Source organism: Asparagus officinalis, chromosome 5 (assembly GCF_001876935.1).
Source record: "Asparagus officinalis chromosome 5, Aspof.V1, whole genome shotgun sequence".
NCBI lineage: Eukaryota > Viridiplantae > Streptophyta > Magnoliopsida > Asparagales > Asparagaceae > Asparagus > Asparagus officinalis.
In genome coordinates, this window is record NC_033798.1 from 112,612,613 (window position 1) to 112,624,709 (window position 12,097).

General features: G+C 44.3%; 1 protein-coding gene across 1 annotated transcript; it reads right to left on the reverse strand.

Annotated features, from left to right (window-relative positions):
- LOC109840730 (myosin-6-like) lies at positions 470-2,743 on the reverse strand. The gene is made up of 2 exons (XM_020409474.1): positions 2,495-2,743; positions 470-1,065 (listed from the first exon to the last, which is right to left on the reverse strand). The coding sequence occupies exon 2, from the start codon at positions 967-969 to the stop codon at positions 532-534; it is 438 nt and encodes a 145-aa protein (XP_020265063.1). The 5' UTR covers positions 970-1,065; positions 2,495-2,743; the 3' UTR covers positions 470-531.

The window sequence follows — 12,097 nt, forward strand, 5'->3', positions numbered from 1 at the left end:
TCAACATTGTGACAGGTTGTTATTAATAACACCATAATCCGTGCCTCACACGCATGGAAAATTTTATCCCGAAGCCTAAGCAGGGATAAGTCAACGCCTAACACGCATTGCCGGTTTAGTCTTTTACCGATTGAAAAAGACACTAGAGTCTAAGTCTGGGGAATTTTATCCCGAAGCCTAAGAAGGGGTAAGTCAACGCCTAGCACGCGTTGCCGGGTGCCATATTCCCGTAAGAAATGGTGAAGTCTATGTATTCAAAATCATAGCACTAAGTCTAAGAGAATTAATTCTCTTAGCACAACGTTACATGCGGAACGGATATAGAATAATCTGCATGCTAGCCCGACTCAGACGGTAGTCGGTAAAGGCTCATCAAACCCGTTGAAGGCTGGGGGTTTGCCAAAAATCTCACAAGTATTATGTTTGATTATTCCATACGGAGTAAGACATCATAATAAATGAGACATAATGAATGAAAAAAAGACATATTTTCTATTAATAAAATTGAGTTTGCAGGTACAAGAGTTACAATCAATCTACATGAAGTTTGTGACTACGGACTTGCTGTTCAAGTTTAGTCAATTCCTCTGTATAAGTTCGCTCAAGCTCACACTGCAATGCAACCTTGAAGGATTCCTCGGTGAGGGATAATGTTTTCGCAGCCTCTTGTTTGATCTTGGCTAACTTCTGTTTCGAGAGCTCCAATTTTTCGGATATCACAACTTTTGAACGCTCCAAGTCATCCTTCGTCATCCCTAAGATAGCCAAGGCCTCCACCTCTGCTTTGAGCTCCTCTTCGGGTCGCTCTATCTTAGCCTTACCCGACGTAATAGAGGATTTGAGTTGACGCGTAGATGTTTGTTTCTCAGCGAGGACGGCCTCCATTTGATCCACCTGACTTTGTTGCGTTTGAATCTCAAGTCCAGCAGAAGCCCGAGTGTCGTGCCATGCTTGTAGACGAAATTCCATCCGGATGGCTATGTACGTTGAAGTACCGGCAGTCTTCAACTCTTGTAACCGTCGGAATTCGCGCTCCAGCCGGTCCAAATCGTCGACATGGCTAATCTGTAACAAAGATCAACAGCTCAGTTAGATCAAGAATCAAGATATATGAATCAGAGCTTAAAAGGGAAATTGCGAATCTTTAATTGAAATTCTACAAAATGGAATTTTCTAATTAAGGGTCCAATTAAACCTATACGACATTCTTGGTTCAAGTTAAGTGTCACAGAGTCAAATATAAGGCCTCGATCATGTCAACATGTGGATTCACAAGCTCAGTCATATACAAGAATAGCTCGAATTCAAGGCATGCACGAGTTCAGTTACATATGAATTCAATAATACAAGAGCTCAGTTATATACAAATTCGAATTTGAATTATATACAAGAGTTCAATCATATGCAAGAGTTCAATCACATGTACAAATTCAAGGCATATAAGGTTCTCGAGCCATACACAAGTTGGGATTCAAGTTATTTCGACCACATACAAGTTTGGATTCAGTCACATACGAGTTCAATCATGTACAAGTTCGAACCATACAAGAATGCAATCATATACAAGAATTCAGTTATGCACGAATTCAATCATATGTACGAAGTTTGGTCATGTACAAGTTTGAGTTCAAGTCAAGTCCTGGCCTCACACATGTACAAATTCAAGGCGTATAAGGTTCTCAACCACATACAAGTTTGGATTCGAGGCATACACAAAATCAAAATCAAGAATCAAGGCCTCGATATGTTCCCTAAATCGAGAATGTGGTTTGGTTCTTATTCACAACCATGTTTAGTGAATTCCCACATAACTCAAGCTTTATGAGCAGTCAGTTCAAGCGAAGGAATTCGATTATATGCAAAGTCAATTCTTGGCCACAGACAAAGTACGAATTCGAGTCATTCGACCACATACGAGTTCGGATTCAAGTCATGCACAAATTCAATTATATACAAGAGCTTGGCTATATACAAAGTTTGAGTTCAATCATATACATGAGTTCAATTATATACGAGTTCGAATTATATACAAAATTCAAGCACATAAAAGAATTCAGTCATGAATAGCTCAAAGACCTCAACAAGAATTTTCAGCCATATACAGGTTCGAAGAGCTGTTCGACCACACATTCAGTCATCAACCATCAAACCATGAGTTCCAAATCATGAATTCAAGACAGCAGCGATCAAGCCATGCTCACATGAACAACCCCAAATTTCGGCCAACACAAGCCATGCTCACCAAACTCAACAAAATTTCGGCCATGGGTGAGTTCATCCAAAATTCGGTTCTTTCCCAAGAATAAATAGTTGAGGACTGCAGTTATCAAGTCATGAACACAACAGAAGCCAAAAATTCAGCCATTGCACAAAGTTCAACCAAATTTCGGTTTGTTGCCCAAATTCAAAAACTAGGGTTTTATTCATTGAATCAAAGCTTAGAGAATTAGCTAAAATTGAAGTGAGGAAATCAAAGCCATGAGGAGAGACTTACCCAAGTTTCAAGAAGATTATAGCTTGAAGAAGAGGAAAATCCCAAATTGCGAAGCCCTAGCTTGTGAAGAGGCAAAAATTCGGCCAAATTAAGCTCAGGAACTTCTCCAAAGCCTTTTGATCTTAGAAAAGTTGAAGAGTTTGAGAAGTTCTTAAAGGAGAGGGATTTCTGTAGTAAAGGAGTTCTTGAAGAGATGAAGCTTGGGGGAGGAGAAAAGAAACGGAAAATTTGAAGAGGGGGAAGAAGAGCTGGGACCTAACTTGAAGAAGGAAGAAGAACAGAAAAAAAGATCGGGATTTTTTTTATCCTTTTGACCCCTCTCCGACCCGCGTTCCGCGGGTCGGATTTGTGTCCGACCCTCGTGCTCGCGGGTCGGATTAATCCGACCCGCGATCACGCGGGTCGGATCCATCTGACCCGCGTGAACGCAGGTCAGACCCATTTTAGCGCTCATTTTGCTGTATTTTCACCTGTTTTCGCCCGTTTTTCGAATGTTCGGAGTCCAACCTCATCTCCCGGATAATTTCACGGCATTTTCGCTCATATTTGGAATGTTCAGAGTTCAATTTCATCTCCCGGATAATTTGGCGGTATTTTCACTCAGATTCGGAATTTTCGAAGTTTAATTTCATCTCTCGGATAATTTGGCGGCATTTTCGCTCATATTTGGAACGTTCAGAGTTCAATTTCATCTCCCGGATAATTTGGCGGCATTTTCACTCAGATTTGGAATTTTCGGAGTTCAATTCCGTCTCCCAAATAATTTCAAGATATTTTCGTCTATTTTCAGAATACTCGAGACCCAATTTTATATTTTGGGTGATTTCGTGATTTTTCGCCTATTTTCGGAATATTCGGGACCCAATTTTATATTTTGGGTGATTTTGCGATATTTTCGCCTATTATCGGAATATTCGAAATCCAAACTCCAATTGGCGATCACGAGTCTAAACTGTTTCCAAATTTTGACGGAAAGTTCCTGGAGAATATTATGTATAATGATTCTTAAGGATAACCGAGCAACCTCCGACAGGTACACGAGGTTAAACTGATTCCTGAAACTCCCATGAGTACACGAGTATAAACTGGTTCTCCTCAGGTTAACGCGAAACCCTAAGGTCAATGCCGGTCAACTCGTAGCCCTAGGTCAACGCCGGTCAACGCGTTGCGATAAAGAGTCAACGCCGATCAATTCGAAACCCTAAGGTCAACGTCGGTCAACGCGTAGCCCTAGGTCAACGCCGGTTAACGCGTTGCGATGAAGAGTCAACGCCGATAGATTCGAAACCCTAAGGTCAACGCGGAGTAACGCGTAGCCCTAGGTCAACGCCGGTCAACACGTTACGATGTAGATAATTAATCCAAAAGTCAACTCAATAGCACGAGTCAAAGTATACTCACCAATTCCGGTTCAAGGCTTCAATAACGGTCAGACGATAAACGCAGTACCGGGAAAATCTTAGCTATTCGACAAAACACAGAATATGCAAAAATATGGAGAAGTCAAGAATCGAAACCATCGGTAGGTCATTTAACACCGACTGAAGGTGGGGATCCATCATATCCAAAGCATTTCAGACTCCTCTATAAAAGAATGAGGCTGAAACACTTTGGAGGGGGGGGTATCTGTAGGCGTCTAAAATTGCCTATGAGAGCCCGCACGAAACTCAAAGCAATGAATGGGCGAGTCAAGAAAATTCGCCAATCAGTCAGCGCACGTCAAATGCATGCACGTCAACCAGCTCGTGCGCGTCGGTCAACGTGCGCACGCTAATCAGTCCGTGCGCATCGATCAACACGCGTATATTAACCAACACGCGTTCGACGGTCGGTCTCGCGGCGAAGCATACAAGTCAACAAATCGACCAAACACGCAAAAAGAACAAGTCTCGGAAGAAAGAGAACAGAAAAGGAAAAAGTCGACAAAACTGCGCGAACGCAAGACGGAACAAACCGACCCGCGCAAGCGCGGGGTCGGATTGGTCCGAAGCGCAATTAGGCGGGTCAGACTGATCCGACCCCGCCGCGCAGTCTGGAACCTGAAACGTGTTTTGACGGGTTTTAAACTGTTTTCACAGAATTTATCTATTCCAGGGGTTCCTAATTGATTTGATATCATCCCCAAACGTGGTTAGGCTGTTGTTGACTGAAGATAGAGCCAAATCACTTGTTCTCATCCAAAATAACCACATTCGGGGCCTATAAATACGAGCCAAAGGCCTCCATTTTCGAGATCGGGAATTTTATCAAGAGGGCGAGGTGCTGCTGGATTGGAGAGTCAAGGAGCACGAAATTTCAGCGAAGGTTAGCAAGATCCCGATGAACTTCAGCACAAAGGAGAAGCTGTTCGAAGGATCCGAAGCCCGTACGTCCGTTCCTTGAGATTAGTCTTGGTCTTAATCTCAAGAAGAGCCCTGATTTCGCTTTGTTGATCTCAACGCTTAAAGCAAAAAACCCCTTCGGTGAGGTAGAAGCTCTGTTGAATTTTCCTACAACCGGATCTGATTCGCGGTCGTCCACGGATTAACCCCGACACCGGCAAAGAACCCACGCAAGTAAGAGCCGATAAACGGATCTTGTGTTTATTTTCAAGAAAGTTGTAATTTTTTATTTTCGTTATTTGAATTCATTTGTAACGACTAAAGTTTAATGAAATCAATGATGAAGGCAGCTTTCCACGAAAACAGTGGACGAAGTATTTCTCAAAGTTTACTCCAAGCTCGAGAAGAAAAGCCTTCAACCATAGCAACTCATTTGCTGCCTCTGCTGCAAACACGTACTCAGCTTCGGTGGTCGACAAAGCCACAGTATTCTGTAACTTGGATCTCCAACTTATCGCTCCACCACCCAAGATGAAGATGTATCCGCTCGTGCTCCTTCTTGAGTCTATGTCCCCTGCGTAGTCTGCATCACAAAAGCCCTCTAGTTACAAATCCATCCTGTTATATTCAAGATAACGGTCGGATGAGCATCTCAAGTAGCGTAGAAGCCACTTGACCGCACCCCAGTGTTGCTTCCCCGGATTGCTCATGAAGCGGCTCACAACTCCCACTCCTTGTGAAATATCTGGCCTCGTACACACCATCACATACATCAAACTCCCGACGACAGATGCGTATGGTATGTTGGCCATGAACTCACGCTCTTCAGCAGTCTCTGGTGCTTGCGTCTTTGATAGTTTGAAATGGCTCGCAAACGGTGAGCCCACCGGTTTAGCTTTCTACATGCCAAACTTTTCAAAAATCTTCTCAATGTAGGCTTTCTGAGATAACCTCAGCCTCAGTGCTGATCTGTCTCTGATGATACGCATCTCAAGAATCTGATTTGCTGGACCCAGATCCTTCATCTCGAAGCACTCGGAGAGACGTCCCTTGAGTTCTTCAATGCAGGCCAAGTCGGGTCCTGCAATCAACATGTCATCAACATAAATCAAGAGTATCACATAGGATTCGCCATATCTCTTGATAAAGCAGCAATGGTCTGTGTCGCATTTGAGAAAACTGTTCTCCTCCATAAAGTTCTCGAACTTCATGTACCACTATCGCGGAGCTTGCTTCAGGTCATATAAGCTCTTGCGTAGGCGACACACGAGGCCCTCCCTGCCTCGTTCCTCGAAGTCCACTGGTTGATGCATATAGATCTCTTCCTCCAAATCTCCATGAAGGAATGTCGTCTTCACATCCATCTGCTCTAAATAGAGATCTCAAACTGCCACAATGCTCAGCACGGTCCGGATCGTGGTCAACTTAACGACAGGAGCAAAAACGTCAGAATAGTCTATCCTTGCTTTCTGTTCATAACCCTTCACTACAAGCCTCGTCTTGTAATGTCTCCGTCCATCGGCTTCATCCTTGACCCAATAAATCCACCGATTGTGAAGAGCCTTTCTCCCTCTTGGAAGCTTTACGAGCTCCCAAATCTCATTCTTCATCAAGGACTTCATTTCTTTCTCCATGGCAGACTCCCACTCGCCCCGAGCTTTGCCGGTCTGCTGTACCTCCTCATAGCTCTTTGGCTCACCACTGTCAGTCAGGAGAAGATAATTCATGGTGGAAAGGTACCTCTCTGGCACCCTGAATTTCTTGGAGCTTTGCGAATTGCGATCGGAATCTCTGTTAGATCCTGCTGCTGTGCATCCCGCATGTTCTCTTGGTCTCCGTCTTCTATGCTGATTGGTATCTTACCGCCATCCTCACTGTTAGCAATATCTAGAAAAAGAGGGGGAGATAGCTGACTCTCACTCACATCTTTGGCCTTGCACACCGCATTCTCATGGAACACGACGTCACGACTGCGCACCACCTTGCGCACATTGTGATCCCAGAAACGGTACCCATACTCATCTCCTTCATAGCCAATGAAAGAGAGCTTCTTTGACTTTGGATCAAGCTTTGAACGGTCTGCAAGATTGGTCATGATATAGGCATCACAACCAAATACTCGTAAGTGCTTTAGCTTCAGCTTCTTTCCGATCCAAGCCTCTTCAGGTATCCCATAACTGAGAGCCGCGGATGGCCCGCGGTTAATCAAGTATGCAACAGTATTGACAGCTTCAGCCCAAAAGCTTTTGGGCAATCCGGAGTGGATCCTCATACTTCTGGCACGCTCCAAGATAGTACGATTCATACGCTCCGCCACTCCGTTGTGCTGAGGTGTGCCTAGGACGGTCTTCAGTCTCCTAATCCTATGGGACAAGCAGAACTTCTCGAACTCCTGGCTGCAATACTCGCCTCCATTATCAGACTTTAGGCACTTCAGCTTATTGCCTGTTTTATTCTCTACACAGGCAAGCCACTTCTTGAAAACGATTAAAACATCTGACTTGTGCTTCAAGAAGACCACCCATAATTTTCTAGTAGCATCATCAATAAAAGTAACAAAGTAAAAAAGAATTTCCAACAGATGGAACTTACGCAGGTCCCCACACGTCGGTGTACACCAACTCTAATTTCTACAGTTTCAGAACCGGTCCAGTCTTGTTGAAACTCACATTCTTTTGTTTGCCTAGGATGCAGTCCTCACAGAAAGTTAGATCGATTTTATTCAGACCCGGAAGCCTTTCTTCTGTGGCCATTATCTTCATCCCCTTGTAGGCTGTCTAAAAATCACAACAGATAGCTGATCCCCATCAAACACCGATGACGGAAGTTACAATCTGACGATTTTTATAAGGCTACAATTTGAAGACTTTCACGTAGATCGCTGAAGGTTACAATCTGACGACCTTCACGACAACTGATGAAAGCTCCAATTCAATAGCCTTCACAATCAACATCGGGAGTTACAATTCGATGACTCTTATATTTTTAAGGAGCCAAGAGGAAGGTTACAAGGTGACGATCTTTGCAACGCTCTAGCAAAAGAGACTACAAATTGACGGTCTCTTCATATTAAAACGCATATATCTCTCAAACTGTAAGGAATTTGGCGAAACGGAGGAAGCGAACCGAAGCCTTTGGCTTGTTCGCTCCGTCTCGTCGAGATAGCCGATTTTCATATATAATTCGTCCAATTCTGACTTACGGTTTGAAAGTTATGACCTGTTCTTCGCAGCAAGTCATGTTCTAAAGTCCGTCTGCAAGACTGGACTTCGTCTGAACATTGGACTTAGCCTGAAGCTCGCCGAGCCTGCCTGAGACTCACCTCTGCATCCAAGATTCAAAATGCAGAGGTCATGGCCGCATTCCAGATTCAAAACGCAGAGGTCGTCCCCGCGTTCTAAACTCAAAACGCAGAGGTCGTGGCTGCGTTCCAAACTCAAAACGCAGAGGTCGTAGCTGCGTTCGAAACTCAAAACGCAGAGGTCGTGGATGTGTTCCAAACTCGAAACGCAGAGTTTGTGGACTTAAAACGCAGAGCTCAACTCTGCGTCCCAGGTCTAAAAACGCACAGTTCATGCAGAGCTCAACTCTGCGTTCCAACTCTACATTTCAGAGTTCACAACGCTGCGCGACCTGTGTGTTTTCAGCCTAAAACGTCCCAACTCTGCGTTTCAGAGTTCACAAAGCATCGTGGCCTGTGCGTTCAGCCACCCAAAATAGGCCCAACTCTGCGTTTTTTAGTCTAAAACGCAGAGTTCGGCCCAGAACGCCCAGATTGGCGTTTTGACTCGTTCAAAGCACTAACAGAACGGATTCAAAACCGTTTTCCCCACAATTTGGGGAGCTGTTTAAGGGGTGGGGGGGTTACACCCCACTCAGCCCATTGAGGAGCAAATTAAGGGGGCGGTTACACCCCCTTAATCCCCTATAAATACCTCGAAACTCAATTGAGTTCAGATCCTTCTTTTTGGGCAGCAAAGAAGAGATATTCGGCTGGCTGGAGCTGGCTCTTTGCGGATCCTTGATCGGGCATCTTGGAGCTTTCTGCAGCAACAAAGTCCTTGGAGCATTCATCCTTGGCTTATAACCGACTTTCGGTTAAATCAACTCTTTTTCAAGAGTTCAAACTCGTTCAGAGTTAAACTCGAGTTGAACTCGATCTGAGTTATCAACTTGTACATAGTTTTTTCTAAACTCGTTCTGAGTTATTAACTCGTTAAGAGTTATTTTCAAACTTGCCACGCAAGTTCTTCACAACGTCAAATCGTGAGGAGAAGACCACGTTCCAGTGAATCAAGACGTGCGGATCGTCAACGGAGAGCAAACTCGACGCGAGCATTCGAGGGAGGCACTCCATCGCCACCAAGAAGAACCCGGTTTTAAATAAAGGGGAGAATCAAATTCATTCTCCTCTCTTTTGTAATCGGAAACCAAATTGTAATTGATTTTGAGAGAATACAAATTAATTTTTCTTTCATTATTTCTTTTACATCAAATTTCCCACAAACACCCCTTCTCGCTCATATGACCAAGTCGTCGATGCCAAGTTATGCAGTCGACGGATGATGATGATGATGCTTGTCCTCCGGTAAGCAAGTGGTCGATCTTCACATTGGCGATGTAGAGAGACCACTCGTGTTTGCCGTGTGCCACCACCAGGGCACCCTTGGACACCTTCCAGCTTCTCTGCTCGAAGGATACTTTGTAACCGGAGTCAGTCAGTTGCCCGACTGATATAAGATTTCGCCTGGGATCCGATACATGCCGAACGTCATTCAGTGTCAAGGTGGTCCCTCCCTCCATCTTGAGGGTACAATTTCCCTTTCCGGAAACCTTACAAGGTTGATCGTCGCCAAGATATACTATCCCCAAGTCATTCTTCACAAACGATAAAAGCAACTTTTGTTGTGAGGTTGCATGGAAAGATGTGCCAGAGTCCATGACTCATGCATCGCTTTTGTCTTCGAGGGATAGGAGAAGCGCATCCGAATCCGTCTCGTGCATGAGATTGGCTGCACCGTCAGCCCGATCATCCTCTGCTGAAGCTGGAACGGAAACTCTGCAGTTCCGTGCAAAGTGACCCTTCTTCCCGCATCTGAAGCACTTTCCTTCACCGTAACCATTCGGGTTTGGCCCTTTAGACTTGCCTCTGGATTTTGATTGGCCTCGTCGTCCCCCACCCTTCTTCTGCGCACGCCCTCGTGCCTCGACATGCAGAGTACTCCCACTGCTAGAGGCCTCAGCTCCTGAGACTTTGCAGTGAGATTCTTCATCCAGAATTGCCCCAATCACCATGTCGAGCTTCATCTTGTCATTGTCATTGGCGTTGCTCACCGCCATCACCATATTCTCCCATGAATCTGGTAGACAAGAAAGTAGCAGAAGAGCTTGGATCTCGTTGTCGAACTTTAGATTCATTGTAGCAAGCTCTTGCACAACAACCTGAAATTCATTCAAGAAGTCCGCCACGAGCTCCTTGCTACATCTTCAGATTGAATAGCTTCTTTATCAAGTACACTTTATTTGAAGCAGACGACTTCTCATACAGCGCCTCCAGGGTCTTCATCAACTTCTTGGTGGTGGTCGCATGCGAGACATTGTAAGTCACATGCTAGTGAAGATTGAGCCTAATGGTGGCAAATGCTTTACGATCGAGCACCTTCCACTTATCGTCGTCCATCTTCTCAGGTTTCCCCGCCTCTCTTTGGAGGGGTAGAAAGAGATCCTTCTGGTACAAATAGTCTTCTATTTGCATCCTCCAATACCTAAAATTTTGGCCGCCGAACTTCTCAATTCGAAGCCTGTTGTCTTCAGCTGTAGATCCCATTGCGAAATATTACGTCTTTCACGAAGCGTATTTGTGAATAGTACCATATTCGTGAATAGTGTTGTACACGTGAATAGTGTCGTACACATGAATAGCGATCAATGCCTTAAAAGAGTAAATAATAATCTAACTTATTTTCTGATGTGAAGGATCCACTTTTAGTGGTAGCCACAGAGCATACGATAAGCAGATATATATACTCTAAGTTAGGCTCTAATACTAGTTATTAGGTACACAACAATAATAACACCTCAAACGGAAACATAATACACAGAATAAAGGCACAATATTAAACACAGTACTCACAGATATATGTGGTTCACTCCTTCGGAGCTACTCCACGGTGCAACGACGACGCCAAATTCTTTTATATCCCAAAAGAATAGATCAAAGAGAACATCTTCTCTTGATCAGATACACTCCAAGAACTCTGACAAACTCTCTCTGTGTTTTCTCTCTTATTCTTCTATAAGAGGAGTTGTTTCTGGGATGAGATTTCCTTAAGAGTTTAGGACCCTATTTATAGTGTTTGAGAAAATACTATGTACAAATATAATATTATCAGTGGGACCCGCCACTAATAATAAAATATTTATGGGACCCGGTGAGACCCGCCACCTTTTTCATTCTTCAAAGAAAACGACACCGAAATCTTATTTTTCTTTGTGGGGCTCACCTTTGTGGGCCCCCACATTTTGTTTTGCTAGGCTAACACTCCAAACCCCCGCCCTGAACTTCACAACCGAAGAAAACCTCACCCCAAATCTAACATCTCCATCTCCCGATCGAATCCTATATATCCTCATCAGCGTAAAATCCGATAGTCGCCAATCTCGCTTGGAGATCTGTGACGCTCACCGATCTCTGGGAGAAAGGGAACAGCGATAATTCAGAAATCAAGTCGTCATTTGTGTCGAGGACGGCATTGACATCTTCTGTAGAGGACGGCAGCCTTGACGTCTCCGTAGGCGATGCTCGCCTTCTTGTTGGGGTTTCGAATGGTGATGGAGACGTTGAAGTCAGAGGTTAGAGAATTGGAGGAGAGGTTGAAGTTGGAAACTTGGAACCTTGAAACGGAGAATTCGGGGAATTTAATTAGGGTGAAAATAATCCCATGTGAGGAGGGCCATCACGCCGCCAATGATGGATGCGAGGACGACCGTGCAGATGAAAATACCGTCTTTTTTGTATTGTTCAGGTTTTTTGGTGGTGGACGTTGTGGTCGGGATTGGGGAATCACTGGTTGAACTCATCGGCGACGGTAGAGAGATCGAGAAGGCGAAATGTGTAAGCAGTAGTGTAGGTTAGCAGGAGTATATAAAGTGAGAGGGTAACCTTGTGAAATTTGAAAGTTCCTAGGTAGTTTGATGAAAAAGATGAGAGCAACCCCCAAGAATGTTTTGGAGGCTTAATTAATTTAACGGAAAAGACATTAGGATATTTATAGGAGGCTTG

Bases quoted from the DNA above. Each gene is read 5' to 3' on its own strand.
- LOC109840730 (XM_020409474.1), bottom strand. From the start codon at position 969: ATGGAATTTCGTCTACAAGCATGGCACGACACTCGGGCTTCTGCTGGA.